The 24156-nt window shown below is 37.8% G+C and overlaps 1 protein-coding gene across 2 annotated transcripts in view; it reads right to left on the bottom strand.

Annotated features, from left to right (window-relative positions):
• LOC108709689 (E3 ubiquitin-protein ligase SH3RF3) overlaps positions 1-24156 on the bottom strand; it is a 239758-nt gene that overhangs the window by 10843 nt on the left and 204759 nt on the right. For both annotated transcript variants that reach the window (XM_041584191.1, XM_018249746.2), the window contains 3 exons: positions 23513-23683; positions 14766-15001; positions 11843-12168 (listed from right to left, as the gene is read on the bottom strand). In XM_041584191.1, coding sequence (XP_041440125.1) covers positions 11843-12168; positions 14766-15001; positions 23513-23683 — 733 coding nt within the window. The remainder of the gene's footprint in view (positions 1-11842; positions 12169-14765; positions 15002-23512; positions 23684-24156) is intronic.

The raw sequence follows: 24156 nt of genomic DNA on the forward strand, positions 1-24156 counted from the left end.
ATATATATATATATATTATATTTATATATAATATTGCACATAAGAGAGTGAAATACTAATATCTAATACTAAGCTAATATCAGTACCAGATTGCTGCAAAGGGGTTATCAAAAAGATGTATTGGTTTGTGATGTTAAAATCGCAAGGCATAACATCTGCAAACTTAAGAGGTCCTGTCACCCTAATAAATAATTCCAAATCCTATTTTATGACATTGTTCAGGCAAAATAAACGTAACATGCACAATATAAATTATTTCAAACTTGTTTCTTGTAGTCTTGGAATCCACAATCACATCAAGTAGACTGGAGCCATTTCGTGGACACTGTTATTAAGCCAAGCTTAAAAAATAAAAGTGTTTTCAAGTAATTAAAATATAATGCAGTGTTGCCCTGCACTGGTAAAACTGCTGTGTTTGCTTAAGAAACACTACTATAGTTTATATAAATAAGTTGCTGTGTGGCAATGGGGGCAGCCATTCAAAGGAGAAAAGGCTCAGGTTACACAGCAGATAGCAGATAAACTCTGTCTGTCCAATGGTGTTATCTTTTATCCATTAGTTATCCTGTGTCATATAGCCATTTTTCAATTTCCGCCATTGCTCCCCAGCAGCATGTTTATACTACTATAGTAGTGTTTCTGAAGCAAACACACCAGTTTTACCAGTGCAGGACAACAGTATATTTTCATAACTTTAAAACACTTTAATTTTTTGGTGTTACTGTTCCTTTAACACCATGCCAAAATCTTGTTTATGCACAAGAATGGTGCACCTGATGCCCATGTACTGGCTATGAGGAGGGAGGAGGGCAGTGACATCTAGGAAGTGCAGAATAAAAGTGAAAGTATTCGCTTGCCCTGCCTGTATGCCTAAAGCATTAAGACTTTTTTAACGAGTTTATAACAGGTATGGATTTTTTTTAATTAAAAAAAAATTGGGTTTTATGCTTAGTTTAAAAAGGACTTTTATTATACAGCTTTTTATGTTTGTGTCAGGTCCCTTTAAAAGGGAACCCGTCACACAAAAAAAACTATTCCAAATCCTATTTTATCACATTAGTCAAGCAAAATTAACTTTAATTACACTGTATAAATTATTTGAATTTTGTTTCCTTCAATCTGGGAATTCATAATTATAGCAAGTAGGTAGGAGCCATTTTGTGGACACTGTTTTTAAGGAAAGCCTTGTATCATCTCAGAATCTTGTTTGTGCACCAGAATGAGGGACCTGATGTCCATCCCCATGCACTGGTTACACAATTAAATGGTTAAGGGAATGGGGGGAATGTGGGGAGAGCCGTGACATATAGGAAGTGCTGAATGGAAAGTAAAAGTAACTGCCTGCCACGCCTCTATGCCTAAGGCATAGAGGAGGGGCAGGCAATATTTGACTGACAGTTGAGATTTTTAAATAAACAGCTATGAATGCTTTAATAAAAAATAGAATTTGGATTTCATGTTTAATTTGAGAAGGACTTTTATTATACAGTTTTTTATGTCTGGATGACAGGTCCACTTTAACGAAAAAGAAGACAGTAGTAGAATTTGTGCAAATGTCTTTCCATTGTAATAGGAATATTGTTGCACCGAGTTCAGGCGAAATGTTTTTTTCTAAAATATCAGATCCCCAACACCGGACTGTTGCAGTGATATGATAGTTGGATAGTTTTTTTTAGCCTTCACACAGTAAAAATTTAATATTTGTGGTCAATTTGATTATTTGATTTCCCTGTTCCACCCATTGTGTATACCACAACATTGGGTGGGCAAGGATGTTATAGTAAAAAAAGGTTCTATTCATGCACGTGCTCCAACAAGTAATACTGTGTTGTTGATTTAAATTTAATGTCCCATTTATGTGGCTCCTATTAGTAACATTTAACGTCTCATTTCAGCTATTTTTGTAAATGTTGGAAACTGGTCTTTACAAAGCACTTAAAATCTATCTCTCCAACTTGCGTGAAAGTCAAAATAGTTGGAAACTCAAAATAGTACTAGTAGGGAACTGTATACTGCAAGCTTTACTGCTTGGTACAAGAATTTGTGTTATTATCCTTGCAGCTCCAACAGTAAATATATTTGCATTTATAGTAAATATAGATCCCATATATTGCAAAAAATATGGCATTTTAAGCCATATTCATTTTTAGGGTTTAGTTCTCCTTTAAGCATTCCATAGCATAACTGTGTCTATTATGCATTCCTAGTAAAGTGACAGGTTCCGAGAATGTAATATTTTCAGTAGGTAATATTTGCAAGTTTGAGCAGGTTCCTGTTAACCTCATGTGTCAGAAAAAGGAGGCATGGGGAGCAAAGGGGTTAATGTTGTTTTAAATCTTGATTTTCTGCAGCTGAAACTGGGAGTGATTGAGGAATATGAGTTCCTGGGCAACCCCAACTATTCCCCATGAAATATATGGTCACTTTTATTTGTAAGAGGGCACAGAGAGAGAGAGAGAGAGAGAGAGAGAGAGAGAGAGAGAGAGAATTTACAACATAATTGTGTGAACTGCATAACTGTAACCAATTGACACAACTGGCAGGTGTCAGACACACAACAGTTGGTGAACCAAAGGCAACCAATGGCATGACAAAGGTTATGAATCAGCAGACAACTACAGAGGACCCAGCATGACTTAATAACAAAGCACGGCATGTCATCTAATTTCATAAGTGCTGCAAGCTCATTAGTGCAATTTGCTTTGGGTATTTATTCCACAAGTTTTTGCACTGTAAATATTTTTGAAAGTGTAGTGTTTCCACAGTTACTCTCAATAAAATAAATAATGTGGTTGTATTGTATTATCCATTTAGGAATCATGAAGGGACAATGTCTTGGTGTGTTTGCAGAGGCTGTAAATGAGAAATTCAACCTCAATAGTCAGATTAAAAAAAGTCCCACCTGAAATCAATAATTTCCCTTTTCTCTAACCATTTTTATTTCCCCATGTTCTTTTCGCCACACTATGCCATACTTATTTTTATTAACTTTTTTGCCTCTCTTATTAACTCCATCAGTTCACTCCCTCCACCCACACATTTAATTAGCTTACATCAATATTATCTTCCTCTTAATTGACTGCCTGTTAATTATCCATTTTTTACTTTTTCTGACTGATTGCTTCGTTATTTATCTTTAATACCGTCTTCTTCCCACCTTTAAATATAGCTATCTGCTTATATATTATTATCCAGCCTTATTTACCTTGTCTTGCACCCAGTTCCCTTTGCTCTCCCTGCATTTTGATTAACTTTCTGTGTGGTTCAATCTACTAGCCTTGTTCTATCTTTCATTTGCATATTGTTATGCCTTAAAAAAATTGTTACCTCTTATTACAACTGGGCATGTAATCCGCTTGTTAGATATATGACAATTAACCACGATTAACAGATTAACATTATTAACTTTTAGTTACTAATAACAAGTTGATGGTATAACACTGGGTGAATGTGGAGTGACAGGTGGCATTTAGAGAAGACTGGGGACTTTGCAGGACTGAGTTTGGAATCAACCTTTTCATGCATTTATATATAAACATTATATTTTATATGAATATGTCTATATTAGATATAGTTGCTTATGTGATTTTATATAAATCACATTTGCCTGTCATAGGAATTGGCCTGCTATGACAGAAAAAGACAAGGGATATCAGCATCATTGCAGACTATTGTTATATTGTTAGCCCTCATTACGTGACAAGTTCTTCAAGAAGTTTACATGTGATGATGCAAAACAATGCCCATAGTAGGCAATCCCTAAGTATATTATACCTATTACAGGACCACTAGTGGCTAGTGCACACCTGTCTTTGCTGTAGAAGGAGGCACTCCACAATAAATGTGATGAACTCAAAGCACTTTATTGGTGCACAGCCTCATGCAAGGTACAGCTTATTGTTCAAATCAGGGCTCTGGTTGCCAACAAGGGTATTAATTACACACATATGGTACTCACACTCAGGCACAGAGTTCTCCCCACCGAAGCCTCTGGGGTCTTTGTCATGTAAGACACATTGCAAGGAGTCTCATTATTTGTACAGAGGCCCACTTCTTGCTAAGGAGCTCTTACCACCGATTCTCTGCTGCAACCTCACTTATCAGGCCCAACATTTTCCCATAGGCTCTCTACTAACTTAAACCTGAAAGCTCAATTCCCTATCCTTGATGTAAATTCTCCTCAGGGCTCAAGCCCACTTTTACTTCTTTTTGGGACAACAGGTTATCCATGCTCGCTATCCCTCTCTATATTTCACTCCTAAGTGAACTCACTTACCATTACTATCCACTAGCTAGCCACATGGTTCCAACCTTCCCAAGGCTCTGGCCACTACAGTCTGTTCCTGCTGCTAGATCTTCCAGGCCACAAAGAGAAAGTGCCCCAGCAAAGCACTTTCTTATATAGGATCTCATTTGGACACCTGCTGGCTGCACTACAGCATAGTTAATTACTGTATTTACATTATAAAAATAAATTCTTTATTTTTACCACTTTACATATCTTTAACTGGCAAATGGGTGTGTTTACATTGAATATGATATATGGATAAACAGTATAAAACAAGTCTACTTTGAATTACTGGAGAGAGAGAGGTGGGAGAGAAGACACTCCCAAGAGAAAAGGGCACAAGGAACATAAAGGCCTCAGAATTCTTCAAAATCAGGGTCACCAAAGATAATAGGCCTGGCAACTTAGAATATCTTATTTATGTGCCAAATGAATAACTGTATTCTACTTGTTGTATTCCATTGATGCCTAAAGGATTACGTTTACGTGGATTTTGAGGTTTTTCAGAGAGTACACTCCTTTCACCTGGCAATATTCCAGATAAGCATAAAATATGAATGAATGAATTAATAATTAATATGAGTATTACAGTGCTCATTTTGGAATCCTCACCCTGTTTTTCAAAAGCAAATTCTTTGCCTTCTATAAAAAAAAACAAGTTTCACCAGGACTGAGCTGAAGAATAAAATATTACTTAAACGCCCACCATATATTTTGTAGAAACCGGCTAAGCATATTGACAGTCGGTTCAAAATGAAATATTTTAATCGAAACAGGATCTTTAATTATTGAAATCATTTATTTATCAGTCAAAGAAAGAAAGCAGGCTAATCTGACGAAATGCAAATGAGTTCCCTGTGTCATAAACAGGAATTACTTTAACGATGAGGTAACTCACTACTAATCTCAATGCACTGCTAATAAATGCTTTAGAAAAGAATGAATTATAAAGAAATGCTACCACACTAAATATGCCTATGTATCTCTGAGAGAATGACAAGGCTTTCATGAATTGCATACCTCCCAACATCATGGACTACGCCCCTTTTTGACCACGCCCTTTTGCATGGTTTTTAATTGGCTCTCTGCTGGCGAAAATGCGATGGCGTCAAAAAAATGACACCGGCATCCATTTTTTTTGACGCCGGTGAATTTTCGCGTCCGTTCTGCACATTTATTTGCTGGCAGCTCAAATATGCCGCAAATTCGCTCAAATATGCCGCAAATTCGCGCCTGCTAAATAAATTCGCACATCACTATTAGCCATTGATGAAACTAAGGAGAAAATACTTAATACATTGAATACATTAAATCAGTAAAAAAAAAATAAACAAAGACGAGATTTGCTTGACACATGGCAAAATCATATACAAGCCACAATAGCACTGATTTAAGGAACTTTAAGATCCTTCCCCTGCTGCTGTGAAAGCAATGCACATAGAGAATCATTTTATGAGAGCAGTATGACTAACTCTTCATATAATGAATTAGTCATACTGATAAATTACTCATTTTTGCATTCAGACGGGCACTGAATATTTCACAAAACATTCGAATGAACCCAATCCAAAACTGAATTTGAGTCAAAACAACTTTGTCTTTGAACAGTAATGTATCATGCTCTAGATTTCCTTCTACTAGATAGTAATATACAGGTATGGAACCTGTTTTCCAGAATGTTCAGGACCTGTGGTTTTCTAGATAATGGATCTTTCTGAAATTTGGATCTTCATACTTTAAGTCTACTAGAAAATCATGTAAACATTAAATAAATCCAATAGGCAGGTTTTTCTTCCATTAAGGATTAATTATATCTTAGTTTAGATCAAGTACAAGCTACTGTTTTATTATTACAGAGAAAAAGGAAATCATTTTTTAAAATTTGGATTATTAGGATTAAATTAAGTTTATGGCCTTTCTGTAATTCGGAGCATTCCAGATAATGGATACCATACCTGTATCACCTTCAGATATAAGACTATGGGGTGGATGATACATATTTCGCTGCCTGAGTTTGTATGCTCCCATTGGCTACTTCGTGTAGCTCCACAAATGGAGCAGATAAGCTTTTCTTTGCCTGTATACAAAACCAGCCAGCTGAGGTCATGAACTGGCCAAACTGAAATTATATTCCCAGCATTTAGTATTTCAGATGTCACCTTCTTCCTGACAGAGCTGGAAATGAATTACCAGCCTGTGTAAAAGAGAAGGGGTATAAATACATGTAAATCCGATCATATCACAGAAAGCTTTGCAACCCCATATCATAGGTATTTTAGTCATTTACAGCTACAGCAATGTAAACACCGGCAGTCCCAGCAAATCAATCATCAGTGACCTTGCAGACCTCCTCTGTGACTGTGCCAGCCTTTAATAGTTGGACTTCACTCAGGGTTAAAAAGACATTCCTTTACTTATAATCCCCCTGTTATTAAGTTATTTGTAATTTTAACTACTATGGCAGATAGCAGTATCTGCCTGTCCCTGTCCGTTCTATGCTTTGATGGCTCTTGCTTTTAAAAAGCATAGCAGAAGCCAAATTATTAAAGGGGTTTTTCACCTTCAAATTAACTTTTAGTATGATTTAGAGAATGATATGCTGAGCCAGTTTACAATTGGTTTTCCTTTTTTTAATTATTTGTGGGATTTCAGTCATTTAGCTTTTTATTCAGCAGCTCTCTAGTTTGCAAATTTTGCTAGGGTGCAAATGATCCTAGCAACCATGCATTCATGGTCAGACGGGTTTGGGCTGACCTCGCTCCCCCATTTGCGGATTGTGGAGAGGTTCGGGTTGAGCTCCTCTTCCTGCTCTCCCCACACACGACCTTACACTGCCTACTTCCGCTCCGCCTCTTTTGTGCCATCATCGGCGGGTGGGTCAGCACGGGTCTATAAAAGTAAGGTGGAAGTCAGGTGTGGGCGGAGTGGATCGGGGGCACACAGGTAAGGGTCGGGTGAGGGTTAAGTTTTTCTCGACCCCCACATCACTAAAGTAAAAGTTAACTTAAAGGAGAACTAAACCCTGAAAATGAATATGGCTAAAAAAAGCTCAACCCACACCCGCTCGCGACCCGGGAAGCAGTGTTCGGGTCCTACGGGTATCAGGCTGGCCTGCCCATCACTATGTACTGTATTATGTGAGTGGCTCTCTAAGCTCAGTAAGTGACAGCAGCACAGAGCATGTGCAGTGAATCATCAGAAAAGAAGGTGGGGAGCTATTGGGGCATCTTTGAAGACCCAGATCTTTACTACGAAACGGCTGTGGCACAGAAGCACAAAACATAATATACAACATTTCTGGCTACTTTTTTAGTTAAGCTTTAGTTCTCCTTTAAAGGAGAAGGGAAGGTGGCATTCACTTGGGGGTGCCGAAAGTTATGCACCCAAAAGTGATTGTATATACTTATCTGACAACCCAGGTCAGTGCTCCTAACAGCAGAAAACTGCACTGGTCAGGGGGATCTTCTAACGAGCACCATGAAGCGATCGGCTTCCTTCTTCTTTCTTTGTGCGGGTGAGCATGTGCAGTAGTGCAAAAAGCCGAACTTTAATGAAGAAGCCGACTATTTCATTCTACTGCACGTGCGTCTCCCCCGGAAAATTAGAAGAGAGAAGAAGACGGAAAAAGATCGCTCCGTGGTGCTCGCTGGAAGAACCCCTGGACCCGTGCAGATTTCTGCTGATAGGAGCACAGGCCCAGGGTCTCGGATAAGTAGATACAATCACATGGGGCGCCTAACTTTTGGCGGATTTTCGCTTGTGGCGAAACACGGAAATTCGCTGAAAATTCATGTCTGGTGATCACTAATAACTATTATTCCTGTTGCCCTTCCAGCTGTATCATAAAGAAGTCGTTCAAATGAACTGCAGAGGCTGTTTTAACAAACTCCTTCATGTTTTACAAACTCATCTTGTTATAATACATAAAATGTTCTTTCTATACTTTTAGAATACTGCCCCAAGGACATCTCTTACCTAAATGTTCCTAGTGAAGTAAATCTAGCAAGTCTAAATTTAAGCAAGTTACTATGTTTATCATTTTTATATGTTATGCATTTTCAGATTAATATGGCAGCTGTTTTCTCTTATAGATGGCACCTATTGTTATTGTAGCATGTGACACAGACCTTACCCTGTAATATGAATTATAATACATGTCCATCTGATAGCATACAATTTAAAGTGCAGTTTTAAAGTTATGGAAGAAATACAGCAAAATGTCTGTCTATATGTGTGCAACAAAAATTTTCATTAGACATACAGTGTTCTTAAAATTAGGTTTGTCATGAAGCATGGTTTATCCTGTGCAACTAACTAAATGAATAGTTTTATCCTAGCTATAGTGCTGAGTGCCATAAGGTAACTTATAAATTGCCGCTTTACAGCTAAAGCCCATATAAACATAAAAATAGTAATGTATAAAAGATGGCCATCCAGCTGGCTCCTGCTAAAACTTATACATGAACAGTATACCAGGAGGCAATAATTATTTTTTTTTTATTCCAAACGCCATTTGATTCTAGAAAACACTGCACAAACCACATTTTCCTCCATCCTATAGCCCAGGGCTGTCAATGAAGAAAGGTATGAATCGGGAATGCGAGAATATTACGCACAGATGGATGTCAATGTATCTTCTTTGCTCCTCATTTGCAATTTTAATCTATAATGCTGAACAATACCAGACCTGAAAGCCTTCCACTATGTTTTCTTTGCATTTAAAGTCATTAAGATGAAATCCAACTGCAAGTCTCTGAATCCAGAGCTAGCAAGAGCCATTGGCATTAAGCATCCTCTTACAAACAGAAACTATATATATATAATAAATGGAAATTAGTATGGAGGTCATGAAAACAATGTTTCTTCTGTGTTTTGACTGATTTATTAATAAAGGAGATGTTGAAGAGTACAAAAAAACACCTACAGAAGGGCACACATGAAGGCCAACATACGCACTATGACGAAAGTTTGATGGTGGAAAGCAGAAAAAGAAAAGAGGGATGAACAATAGAAATATACAGTAAGAGAAATGACATTACAGAGTGGGAGGAGAGACAAAACGTGACAGATGCCATATGAAACCGTGCCTTGTAGCCTTCCTACAGTGAAGGTCACTATCATGACTACCGGTAATTTATGTAGCACACTGAAACTATACAAAGAAAAGCTGTAGATTAGGAGGATACTATAGAATGCTTAATACAACTTTGTCTCACAATGCATACACTGAACTACCTACCTGTTTGACCCACAGTCTGATATCTATGTATGCCGACTGCCAAGTGATCTCTACTAATATAGCATAGATACAGAGAGACATAATAATTACACAGCAAATTTGAAAGTTGCAGAATAAAAGCCTGAGTAGAAATAATAGTGGGGTGGAACTACCCAGGCCTGCATCCTTTTGGGGCCCTCCTGGACACTGGGGGGGGGGGATGAGGGGCCCGGTTACTCTGCCTTCACCCGGCCAATGATCATAGTTTTTTACTGGCTCATAGAACGAGCCAGGCAGCTTTAAGCAGTCGATTCAGCTCAAGACGCCAGCTTATCTGCCCATGTATGGGCAGATATTTGCTGAATATCTACCAGGAAGCTTTGAAAAAGCTTTGGCGAGGGCCATGTGAACACTCCCCATGGGCCTTCATTGGGCTCCACAAAAATGTGCCAAATAAGCAGAAAATGCCAAAGAAAAGGATAATCAAGTGTATGTACAGCTTAGGAGAAGTTGGATAATTTCTCACTGTATTGATTTCTATGAGCAGCGTAAAGCAATTTGAAGAAACGTTGACCACTAGCGGTGGATCATATTCTAAAATTGGTTCTGAAAGGATCGATTTAAAAAAAAAAAGAAGTCAGTGCTCCTTAAATTACTATATAGTCTTTTGTTAAAGATGGTCATTGTTTGTTTTGCTTGTCCTGCTACAGAGAGATGCAGCCTTTTCTTTAATGTGCCTAATGAAGTATTGCCTAATGTTCTGCCTAATGAGTCAAAGGTAATAGTGGCTAATGTGGGGGTTAATTTATAAGTTTAGTTGCCATAAGCAGCCAATCAGTAATAAGTTCTGAACTGTCTACTCAGTGGCGTAACTAGAGTGTGCCAGGCCCCCCTTCCAAAAAATCAGAGGGGCCCAGCGCACTCCAATCTCCATCCTCCCACCCACTTCCCAACCTGAATCTACCCACCCTCTGCTCGGACTCTGTTCACCCCCCATCTGACTCTGCCCACTCTCCAACCCATGCCGATGCACTCTGCTTCCACCCGCAGGTAAGAGTGTGGCTGGGGACGGGGGTTCTTGTTAGCTATAGAGGAAGCAGACCCCACAGACTGGGCCCCCCTTTTCCCTGGACCCCTATTCAACTGCTGGGTCTGCTTCCTCTATAGTTACGCCACTGAGTCTACTAAAAATTAGAAAATGAAGTCCTGGTTTGCTATTGACAACTATTCACATTAGTTTGTATGTCAGTATACGAGTCCTGTGGACAGGGCCGGATTTACATAGCGGGAGCCCCTAGGCCCACTGCCGTTTGTCGCCCCTGCCCCCTCTCCTTTATTCGTGCAAATTTTCATGGAGATTATCTCCTGCGCATCCTCAGTATTTTTGAACCAATGTGGGTGTGGTTGGGCAGCATGCCGCCCCCCTAAAATCCTGCCGCCCTAGGCCCGGGCCTAGGAGGCCTTCCCACAAATCCGGGCCTGCCTGTGAAGAGTCTTTCATTCTTATGTGACATTAAAGACAATTAGAACAAGGTAGAAACCAGTCTGTTGCAGTTATGCTTCATCTATTCAAAGCATTTTGAGCAAATCTTAATCTGTGGAGAGTTCAGTTAAAAGCTGAAATCTGCCAAGAACATAACAATTTGAATAAAAAAAGACCAATAAAAATGTGCTTACCAAGCAAAAGTTTGGTATATACCATAAGCAAAAGTAAATAACGTAACAAGTAAAAGTTTTGAGTACTGAATTTGAAGGACCATGTAACACTGATAACTCAAACAACGTTTTCTTCTTTATTTTTTACCACTTGAACAGATATTTAAAAGGTCTATATTTGTCTAGTGACATAGCTAATCCTTTCATCAGCAAGTTTCATTTTCAAGTCGTTTTTCACCTTAAGTTACACCTTAAGTGCTAACTCCACTCTTTTATCATTTAAGTAAAAGAGTGGAGCTGACACTTAAGGTAGAACATTCACAGGGCATCTAAAGCAAATATCTGATTGGTTGCTGTAAGTAATTAAATACAGTACGGCCAGAGATTTTCTGTGGCTGTTTTATGACAATTATTTTTGTATGTTAGGGTCATAAATTGTGTGCAAACACAGAGGAAATTTGCCCTGCATCCATGTCAAACTTCTCTTTTTTATTCTCTCCCTTTGTTTCTCTATTATTTTATTCTCTGTAGTCACACATATATAAAACTAACATATATATCAGAACTCATTATAGTGTCATCAGAATTGTATTACTAGTATTTGTTGTAATCTCCACCCAAACAATAATTAACATTACATTTTTAAGGCCACTGTTATGCAAAGCTAAGCCTCTACTTACCTTTTCAGTTTTTCTTTCATCCATTCTACAGCCTGTGTTAGTAGGGCTGGCAGTCAGCAAACTGATTGGTCCATTAGCCGTCTCACCATTTATATTTGCCGCACAGACATTTGGGGGAGTTATAGCTGCTGCAGCAGATGTCAATGGAATGACCGGTCTTGCACAGTGGATGGGAGAAGATGGTAAGCCAGACTGCTGAACATGTTGTGGAGATACAATAGAATGTGTCCTGTTTAAGTTCGCTGGAAGACGTGATGGAGAACTTTGAGTCCTTAAAGGTGACACAGTGGCTGTGGGCCTTTCCTGGGGCTGTGCTGAAGAATGACCTACAGAGACAGTTAGCATGTATAAGTTTAAGCTTTTCTACTGTGAATAAATATTTTGTATGTTGCCAAGAGAATTACACTTAACTATTGCTAGTAGGAGTGGTAATACAGAAAAGGAAAATACACCTATGTTTTTGTGTCTTTTGTCACTTTTTTTCTTTGGTTAATTTCATGTTATATTTATTGAAAACCACAGACCTAACACTGACATCTATTTTAGAGAGAAATGTGCCCCAACTGAAAAGTTGCAACAGTACATCTGTTCATATTAGTATAATACAGCCTTGTTTCTGGATACGCTGCCACTGTATTTGAAAAGAAGAAACATCAGTCTGCTTCACTTTAATGTAAATCCAGTAATTAGCTTGGTGTGGCACCTATAGCAGAGAAGCAACCCCTAGAAACTGTGCCCAAGGGTTCTCTGTGGTTGAGAAGATATATAAATTTAAGAAACATGGTGCATTAAGTAGGCTATAACTGGATGGATTATATGGATGCTGATTGGTCACTTGTGAATAAATTGGCAGCATATTGACTAAAATATGCCTCTCTGACTGAGGTTTGACCAGATATTGATATTGATAGGGTAAGCCAGAAAATGTTGGATGAGGACTACAGTGGACTTCTTTGGACCATGGATTTGGTCCTCTCCTGAAAGGTCTGCATAGGCTCTCATGTGATCTAATTTCTGTCTTGCAGTTGAATGGTTTAAGCTTAATTTAGCCTGGGGCTTGAGTGCCAGGAAAAGGTCTGTCCTGTGAAGTCATCATTCACTGCACAGCCTTCCTGTGATGTCATGACAAGGCAAGTCTGTCCACACAATAACTAAGTTGAAGAAAATCATAAATATTGAGGCAGGGGGACCCACTGTGGTATGTTTTGGAGCTGGTTAATTGATTAAAGACATACATTGGAAACCTTGTAAAAAAAACTCTCTAAATGTCTTTCTCCTTAAAGGCTTATCCTTTTTAAACAGGGGAGCAATCTCAAATTTATAGCAGTTTGCATGGAAATCAATTGCTATAAAGGTTGCAAGGCCAAGACTTAAATGCTGCCAGCCTCCAACACCGGTAGGGTAACACTTGCTTGCCGTTAACATAAAAATGAAGTCCTGTGCAGTAGGTTATACACAGACAAATCAATTTGAATTTAGATAAACGGTGGGTGCTCTCACCCCCAGCTGAGTGGGGAGAGGTTCAGATAGTTAATCCCCTCTGTCAGTAGAGAAGGGGGTAATACATAGAAAGATTATGATTAGATAGATAGATAATTCAGATGATAGATAACGTAGATGTAACACTATCACCTATGTTAAATGGGTTGTTCACCTTCCAAACACTTTTTTCAATTCAGTTGCTTTTAGATTATTCCCCAGAAATAAAGACTTTTTTCAATTACTTTCCATTATTTATTTTTTACTGTCTTTCCAAAATCTAAGTTTAAAGTTGAATGTTCGTGTCTCTGGTGTTTGAGTCAGGCAGCTCAGTAAATTCGGTGCAGATTCTGAACTGCAATTCAATTTTGCAACATTTAGTTGATACATTTCTCTGCAACATCTCTGGAGTATTAGCAACTATTGTATTAATTCTAACAGCTGCCTGTAATGAAACCCAGAGATTCTGCTCAGCAGGGACAAAGATAAGAAATGTATCAACTAAATGTATCCATTTAGAACATTTTAAAGGGTCGGCGACCCCCTCCCAACTGCTTTAGAAGGTGAAAAATTACACTTTACACTTCAATATTAGAAAAACGGTCACACATAGAAAATAGAAAGTAATTTGAAAAAGTCATTATTTCTGGTGATCTATCTGAAAACAACTAGTTTGAAGATGAACAACCCCTTTAAAACTAATCCCTCTTTCTCCATATCAACGTATGCTATCTTTTACCTCTCATAATACAGATGTAGCCACTTTGGTTTGTCTGTTTAACACAGAATAACTAAACACAGATATCCCATTTATCTCATTTAACACAGAAAACTGCGTCACAACATCCCATCTAATTAAGGCATTCACCATTGTTCACAATGGTGCTTTGGTATGCTAATGGAAAGGTTAAATGCATTAAATGAGTTAAGATGACTTTAGATAACGCAGTTTCTTCAATTAACCATGAGTCATGACGCATTTATCTCACAAATCCAAGTGGCTTCATCTGTATTTGGCTTTACAATACTGCACACAAAGAAATTCAGCAATTCAATTATTTTTGCATACATAAGAAGGCTATGCTGCAGGAAAAAGAAAATCTTTCAATAGATCTACACAATTAAATTACCATTCTGTTAAGTTAGGGACTTTTAGATGCATGAAAGACTCATTAAATCTCCTGTGGTGTAAGATTCCAATAGGTTAAGAAACAGAAATAGAAAAGAACAGCATTCTTACAAGCTCCTCTGTGGCTTTTTAATCACTCGCAATACTGAATGCATGCATTGCACCACATTTTCCTGTTTGGAAGCAATTCCATCATTAAAATCACATCACTTGGCACAAAAAAACACATCTGGTTAGCCTAACACATTATTTTCAAGCTGTACCCATAACTTGCATTTACTTAACTTGTATCTTTGAGGTAGAATTGGAACATACCCATTTGTATTGTGCTACGGGCCTGGGGTGCTGAAGACTTCATGTTGCTGGTCTGTGAGTTTGTTGGTGATTGATGGGGGTGTAGCTGAGGCACAGTAATAGGGAGGATCGGTCTGACAACATTAGTACAGTTTGTCATCCCACCTGTAGATGTATGGACTGCAAGTGAGGACCCTCTAATTGGGTGTGAAGCCCCCATGGTGCAGTTCCTAGCTTGAGCAAGTCCTGTGGGTACTCTGAATTAGAATGAATACAGAGCAGGGAAAATAAAAAAACAAAATTAGCAGCTATATAAATGATTACTTAAGTAACTTGTCAAGATAATGCTAAATTTTTGTCACAATTTTTGTTTTTTAATTGATTTCCCTTTTTTTTTTTTAACAATAACTGCAGCTGTCCTCAGTTTTCAAAATGAAACCATACCCCAGTTATTTCTATAGCTGTTTTGATTTTCAACAACAGGAGGTATAAAATATGAATCCTTAGCTCTTTGGATTCAAGCTTAAATGAATATTTCTATTGAATAAATGAACATGCTTTAAATGAGACATATCGAATAAATGAAAACTCGCTAATATTGTAGATAATTATGAATACTATTTGGTGCTGGTTTTACTTTTGGCTGTTAATTAATACTGGGGGTTATTTATAAACACTGGGCACATTTGCACCTGGACAGTAACCCATGGCAACCAATCAGGTGATTGCTTTCCAATGTTGAACCTACAGCTGGCTGAAAAAAGCTTATCACTGATTGGTTGCTATGGGTTACTGCCCAGGTGCAAATTTGCCCAGTGTTTATAAATGAGCCCCACTGTCTTCAAAAATAGCCCCTTTATTGGAGCTCCCAATAGATGGTCTCTAGTCCCCGCCTGTGGGCGTGTCCTAATGGTCCCTGCCAGAAGCACAGTAGGAGGAGGATAGCCAATCACAGTCCTGCAGTCACACCTAGCAAACACAGGCTTCAGTTCCCTATCAGGTCAGCCTAGCTGCTGACTGGTTTCTATCCTACAGTACAGTGAGCTGAGTGCCACCGGCTCCCCTACACGGCCAGAAAATTCAACGAGCAGGAAGGAAAAGGGATGGATTATTAGGGTTTTTGCAGAAATATTCAATAAATCAGTCTGAACCACTACTTTTTTAAGCACAATTTTTCTATATTTAAAAGAGTTTAATGCTCTGGCACATTCTTGTTTTTCACACAATATGTCTCATGTATTACTTTTCTTTTCAAATGATGAATACTCAACTTTCTTAAAATCTGCCTTTTGTTGGTGCCGTTCACAACTACATTGTAACACTGCCAAGCATAAATAGATAAAAAATAAATAAATAAATAGAAAAGGGCAAAACCTACATCAATATATATGTTTATTGAAAAATCTAAATTAACTCATTTTTGAGTGAATAAAAAAGTAGATTTCAATATGAGAAAAAGCCTTCCTGTGCAGTTTCTTGGTGAAAGAATAAACTCTCAGAAAGAATACATTTATATGAGGAATGTAGATGAATGTGTTATTATACACTGTATTTTTTATCATGCTTTAGAAACACACCGCTTTTGCGGTTATGAACTGCTTGGTATATTCCTTGGACCCTTGTGTTCTTTTGTAACTTGTATCAGACTGTTCAAAACTAATTGCTGATTAGCCTTTGCACAAATTGATAAACATTGAAGTTTGGCCATCTCTATTCCATTTTGGGTTGGTGGCCTTAATACATGGAGCTAGGAAGAACTGCCACTCCACTTCTCTTACTTCCACATCAACTAAAACATATTCAGCTTGGATTGCATCACAGGGTTCTCTTGAATCTGCATCTTTTAAGTGCCCTACGTTTGTGCCAGCCTACAATTGAACATAAATTTGCAAAATTGCCTCCCCAAGCTGAAGATCTGGGGCTTGAACACCTGGACCCCCTGTTAATATTGGTAAGTGAACCTTACTCTTTACAAGACAACATTACTGGATATCCATTTTTTCCCTTTTTCTCCTCTTTATTGTAACTCAAATCCAATTCAACCAAACTTGATTAGAGTTTTTTCAGTGAAAAAAACTTGAATGTCAGGAAGGCTACAAACAACCCCAAATTGGTCACTGCACCTCTCCCATTGACTTATACAGTAATTCAGCAGGTTTTAGGTGGAGAATAGTTGAATTTGAATTCTTAAAGGGCCAGAGTATGATAAATCTGGAAAATCAAATTCAAAATTTTTAAAACAACTCGAATCGGGGTTTGAATAATTCTCTAGTCGAGTTTTGACCATAAAAGAATTCAAATATTCAAATTTTCAATTCGACCCTTAATAAATCTGCCCCTTAAAGTTTTTGTGAAAAACATGGAGCTCTTATCTTTTAATTTTTGCTCTTCCCTTTATATTCCGTATTTTTTTTAGATATAGACCACTAGATGTCGACATTTGCCTATACCTTTATTCAAAAGTTTTGGTATGAATGTGAACTGTCTTTGCACCCACTATTGTGTTGCATTAAACAGGAGTCTAGCATCTTATGATAACAGTATACATGATATCAGTTATAATTTAAATACAGTAATTTAGCATTTGCCATCCAGGAGCCTGATTAATCCAAATAGGAGGTTTGAATTGCAAGTATGGTAAACTTTAAGATGATTTGCATGCAAATCAAATAGATCACAGTGGAAAAGCAACTTTATGCAATAATAACCCCTTTAAAATGAAACTTAAATGTTTTGATGATTTGAATTTATGGTAAGCAAACTGCTTAAAGGAAAACTAAATCCTAAAAATGGTTAAAATGTCATATTTTATATAATTAACTTATGCCACCAGCCTAAAGTTTCAGCTTCTCAATTGCAACAATGATCCAGGACTTCACACTTGTCACAGGGGGTCACCATCTTGGAAAGAGTCTGCGACACTCACATGCTCAGTGGGCTCTGAGCAGCTGTTGAAAAGCTAAGATTAGGGGTTGTCACAAATTATCAAGCAGAGCATGAGGTTGGCCTGTAATATAATCTGATGCTAACAATGCTTATTGCACAGCTAATTGTAATAATTATATGCATTAAGTACTATTCATCCTTATATTGTGACACATATTCTATGTGTACTATACAGGGTGTCCTCAAGTTACATACACCCGACTTACATACAACTCAAACTTACAGACGGGGGATGTAACTGTAACATACTGTGGTTTGCTTGACTTTTATTAGCATTTAGCTTTAATAAATTACCTGCCCCAACCCCCTCTGGTGTGTGTTGTCTACTGCAGAGCACAGAAAGATAAAAATAAATAGTTTGTTAAAACAGACATCTGTCTAAGTTGCATTTGATAAGTAAATGTATATGTTTCAACTTACATTCAAATTCAATGTAAGAACAAACATACAGACACTATGTCGTACTTAACCCAATGACTGCTTGTATATTGTGAGTGGGTCCCTAAGCTCAGTAAGTGACAGCAGCACAGAGCATGTGCAGTGAAACAGCAGAAAAGAAGATGGGGAGCTACTGGGGCATCTTCAGAGGCACATATCTTCCCTGATAAAGGGCTGTGGTTGGCCCACACATCCACACATCCCAGGGCCATTACTGTTAAAAGTGTGAAAGTGAAATACAGACATAGCTTCAACTCACTAGAATGTCTGCTGGATTAATGGAAACTAACCATATTTGAGGAAACGCAAGAAAGAGGGGGTCTATCCAGGATAGGCTGTTTGGAACTTCACACAGATAGCTGTGTAGCTGGACCTTCCTAGACAATATATGGCAATAGAATAAAACCTAGGAATTTGTCACTAAATGATACATAGCCTCGATTGAAATAGTTCTATGCTCCACTAAGGAAGCTGTGATATTTTTCAAATCCAGAATTCATTAATCCCAATTCTACAGCCAGGTTGTATGCATGCTGTGCAAAAAGAAGCAGGGCATTACATAATCTTTTATTTTCCCTTCAGTTTTTTTTTCCCCCCAATGAAACACCTATGAAACTGTTACTCATGTATCTTGCAGTTTTAATCCTGCCTAAGCTACCATTGTCTCCCAACTGGTTGAAGATAGTATTATCTTATTACAAGAACACAAAGGCATGGGCTATCAACTCAGGAAGCAGGGTTTTATATGGTATGCTATCACTGGGAATGGTGGCAGACTGTAAATAGGCTTCCCCGTGGCAAAAAAAGCTCACTTGGACTTATTTTTAACACTGGGAATTTCTGCACCAGATAAGTTACCCATGGCAATCAAATGTTTGCTTTCAGTGTGCTATTTGCAGTTGGCAAATCAATGATTGTTTGTTATGGGTTACTGCCCACTGACAATCACACCAACAAATGAAACTGTCGGCCTGCACTGATAAAACTGATAAAACTGGTTTGTTTGCACCTCTACAATAGTATATATAAACAAGCTGCTGGTTACTGTTCCTTTAAAAATATACATATCTCGTGAAAAACAAGAATGTGCAAGTGCGTTATGTTCTTTTAAATATAGAAGCAATGTGCTTAATAAAGTAGTTTGGTTGGGGTTGATATATTGAAAATATTTGCAAAAAAACCTACGCATAACGCCCATCTTTTCAATTTTCTGCTGCCTCCGTTCCCAGGCTGTACAGGGAAGCTGGCGGCACTCAGCACACTGAACTGTAGAATAAGAACCAATCAGCAACTAGGCTGACCTGATAGGGAATGAAAACCTGTCTTTGATTATGTGATTGCAAGTCTGTGATTGGCTATCTCCCTCCTACTCGGTTTCTGGCAGGGACCAGTGGTACATGCACAACCCGCATTTGAAACACAGACCATAGAAGTTCTTTAAGGAGCTTTTTTTTTTTTTAAAGATCATTTTAATTGTTAGCTCAAACCAGCACCATATATTATTCATAATTGCTCACAAGATTGGATGAGTTTTTAGTTATGCTAAATGTCGTATTTAAAATGTGCTTTTCAAACATTTTCAAAAGACTCATAACTTGTGATTTATAGCAATACAGTAGTTTCTCCCTGCTACTATAATAAAGTCTGTTCTACTCACAAAAACAGAAATTATGACAAATAAGAGGCATTAGGAAATTATTTACAGTAAACTGGGCAATTTTGCCTTTTGTGTACAAACGAATAAATAGTATATGCTTCACTCCTGCACACCAGTACAATGATATACCAGTTTATACACCGCATGTACAATTAGAGCAATTATACATGATAACAGTGATAGTGCTAAAATGATCCTTCGCAATTCAAATTGTTTGCCATAAACTTACAGGTCTTAGCAGAGAGGAGATATGTGTAAAAAACCCAGGACAACGTGTTGCTATGGTAACCACATACCGTTACTGAAATCTGACAGCAAGCCATGCAGGTAGTGTTGTCGCTTAAAGAGCAAATGCACTGGATAATGTAGTGGTAATTGCAGGTTGACATTTGCAAAATATCCAAGCAACAAGCATGTCTACCTCCAGCATAAAAAAATACATGATACTATTATTCAAATTAACAACATGTGGCAGTCAATTTTTATATTAAAGGGTTTGCCAGCACTATACATTGTAAAGTTTTCTAAATTCGAGGGCACAACACATTTTTTAAAAATATTGAGTAACAATAATTTAATCTCGGAATTTATTTTGGTTTACCTTATGAATTTTCAATTTTTGTTGCACTTTTTTTTAAAAAAATCTCATTGGGTTAATGGGGGAGCTATTACAAAATTGATTTTAAAATATGTTATTTATTATGCATTTTAGAATCATTCTATAAATACAAAGATTTTCTAGGGGAGAAAACTGCCTTGCTGTACAACACATCACAGCTCAGTTGAGAAAGCTAGCATGAGCATTCCAAAGCTGTAGTGTTATGTCACAAAATGAGTTTTCATCAGTGGAAAAACACTAGAAGAAAAAAAGGCCAATACTCCACATTTGCATATCATACGGGATGGATTGCTACATTCTCTAGCAGCATTATGCCAGTGGGGAAAACACAATGTGTGGCATAAGCCTTAGCAACACAAAAGAGAGACACTTAATGCTGTTTATATCAGAAAGTAGACAGCTCCCATCTCTATAATATAGACAACATTGTGTGTCTCCTTTTTTATGCAGTGAATTCTGTCTGAATACACAGTATTGCCATGTTTTATACCACATACATAATTGCCTGAAAACAAAATAATGATCATTTGTGATCTCATGAGAGAAAACATGCTAATTACTACTTTCTTTACATCCTTCAGTCCAACTATGCATCCAGAAGTTCTAGTTTAATAGCACAGATACATGGTGCACAGTCGGCAATTGCACGTAAATACACTGTAATGCACTGCAACAACAGATCTGATCTTCCACTTATTAAGGGTTAACAGATTGCTCTGCAAATATAGTGATGGTACTATATAAAGTATATATATATATATATATATATAGTGCTGTTATTCCCCTATATGTTTGTGAAGATTCTCATTCATCCAGGTCATGGTATATCTGTAGAAATAAGTCAAATCATTTGGACTTGCTATTTTTTTTCCTTGAAGACTTTCACCAGTCATCCAACTGGCCTTCTAAATTCAGAATAACTTGTAAATAGGATCTTTTTTGGGAATATATACACTGGAATGTTGCTCCAATCAGCATAATCTGTTTTTCATAATCCGCAAGAATGTCAGGAGAAAAAACGTGGTCCTCCCATATGGGCCGTGGTATCGGAAAAACGTAAAAGGATTTGTAATAAACACCGCATCCCTATCTGCTTTAAACCCAGCAACACACTAAGACAGTTTGGGTTCACCCAAACGACCCTGTAACCCGCCCCGCAGGTCAGCCTTACTACCAGACGCGCTGAAGGTGGGTCCGGGCAGAAGCACCTATGAAGTATTCCCTTCCAATACTTAGGCATCCAGTGCTGATGCACTCAGAGCGCCTGGTTTCAGTGCATGCACGCTTGGTCTCAGCGCAGGTGAACTTGCGCTCTGCGCATCCACATATGGCCTTATCTGTGGATGATACTCTGGTTTGACTCCTGCCTGCTTTCTGACTCCGATCCTGTGTAAGCCTTATCTGTATTTGATATTCCGGTTCTGACTCCTGTCTGGCTTCCAATTCGATCCGTGCTGCCTGTCCCGAACCCTGCCTAGCCTTTGAATTGGATTCTGCCATCTCCTTATATGTACTGCGAGTTTCCCAGATGTGTTCAAGTTCCCCCCAAAAGGGCGTCGGTGAAGAGCAGGGTCGTCAGGGGTGGCCTTGTTCACTGAAAGGTACTCCATATCGGTCTCCTTGGGTTCCTTGTTAAAGGAAAACTATACCCCCCAAACAATGTAGGTCTCTATTAAAAGATACTGAGTAAAACAGCTCATGTGTAAAACCCTGCTTCATGTAAATGAACCATTATCATAATAATATACTTTTTTAGTAGTATGTGCCATTGTGTAATCATAAATAGAAAATTGCCATTTTAAAAAATAAGGGCCGCCCCCTGAGATCGTAAGATTCACTGTGCACACATACAAACCACATGTAAGGTCACATGAGCCAATTAACAGACAGAGCTCTGCCTTTTGCTTCCTCACTTCTTCCTGTTACAGTTAGTGTTGTAGTATTTCTGGTCAGGTGATCTCTGAGGCAGCACAGATAGAGTCACGAAATGGTGGTTCAAGGCAAGAGATGTAAAAGGGCAATATTTATGTAAATATATATTCCAGTTTGGTAAGATTCTTTAATATGTCATTCAATTTTATATAAACTATCTGTTGCTTAAGTATTCATTTTGGGGGTATAGTTTTCCTTTAACTAGCATTACAGACCCAACCCCAAAGCACAAGAAGAGTAACATTGTGTATGCAGTGCAGTGCAGTGAGGAGTGTTCTAATTTGAAGACGTTTGAGGACTTTAAATTCCAGATTCTAGACCGGGAGTGTGATTGGTTCAAAAGAGGTGTTTAAGAAACCATATATGTAAAAACTGAAAAACTAAGTTCGAATAGAGGCAGGGGGTGTGACATCTATTGTCTGCCACATATAATGCTGTTTTGGCACCTCTCCCTAGAAGGTTTAATAACACCTCAAAGCTCCAATTTTGCTAATACAATCAACTCCTACTGTAACTTCATGACATCCTTACGGACTATGATAAACAGATTATGCGGATTGGAGCAACATTCCAGAGTATATATTCCTGAAAAAAAGATCTTATTTACAAGTTATTCTGAATTGAATAAGCCAGTTGGATGACTGGTGAAATGTCTTCAAGGAAAAAAAGAAAAACACAGCAAGTCCAGTTAATTTGACTTATTTCTACAGATACTCCAGTAAAGTAGTTAAGAGACAGTAGAGGGAGGGCCTGCTCGTGAGAGTTTACATAAACCAGCACTTTTGGCAACTCAACGCTATTGTAATGTACAAAAGTGTACAGCATGTTGTTTTTCGGTCAGGTTAAAGTTGAACTAAAGCTTGTAAAAACTATGATATATTTCAAACTACTGTCAAACTACTCTGTATGAACCTAGGATTCTACACCAAACTGGACTCAAGGACATTCTTTTGATGGTTTCATTAGCCGTCACAAAACACCGGGCACCCCAAGTACATTACACAATCATTTCCCCTTTAATAAAATATTCTAAAAATGTTAATCGGCAATTCCACAAAAATTCAACAATATATGGCATACAGTATTAAATCTAGGAAAGAAAAAAACAAAGAAAAAAATCAGCAAAGGAGAAGGGGTATTTTTGGAATTTAATGACTCTTTAACAAGTCTCCTCACCTGGAAACAGGAGTGACATAGTTGCCTGGAAAAACACCTGACTGTCCCGTCCGTAGAGATGTTCCCTTAAACCATCCATCTTGACATTTTTCAATGACTCTGTACATCTCACCTTTGCGCAGCTCCAGTTCGTCATTTTTCTGTGGTTTGTATGCATAAAGCGATAAGTATCTGAAGAAATAACATATAGCCACATAAATATATTGGAAATCAGGAAGTAGATGTTATAGCACTTGGACTAGGTTTTACATAGACAAAAATACATTTTAAAAAAACTATACGCAAACCAGTCCAGCTACATTTTGGATGAATATTTGGGCTTTGCCCTAAAAGCACTGGAAAAATCACTAATTGTTCTTGTATTTCTATAAATAAAGTCAGTTAAATCTATTTTATTTATGTCTCTCCAATGTTGGCAATGTAGAGTATGGTGTGAAGTCAGGCAAGAATTTAAACTAAATATTATGCTATTATTAAACTAAATATTTGCTTTCCTCCCCCATTGCTATTTTAATTAGCTTCACATCATTAAACATGCTAATCAATACAGGGAATATTGTGACTTTTCAAATAGAACAAACAAGTCTATCAGCTCCTTACTGAGAGTTTGAAAACCAAAGAAACAAGGTAAATGATATAATACA

Source organism: Xenopus laevis, chromosome 2S (genome assembly GCF_017654675.1).
Source record: "Xenopus laevis strain J_2021 chromosome 2S, Xenopus_laevis_v10.1, whole genome shotgun sequence".
Lineage (NCBI taxonomy): Eukaryota > Metazoa > Chordata > Amphibia > Anura > Pipidae > Xenopus > Xenopus laevis.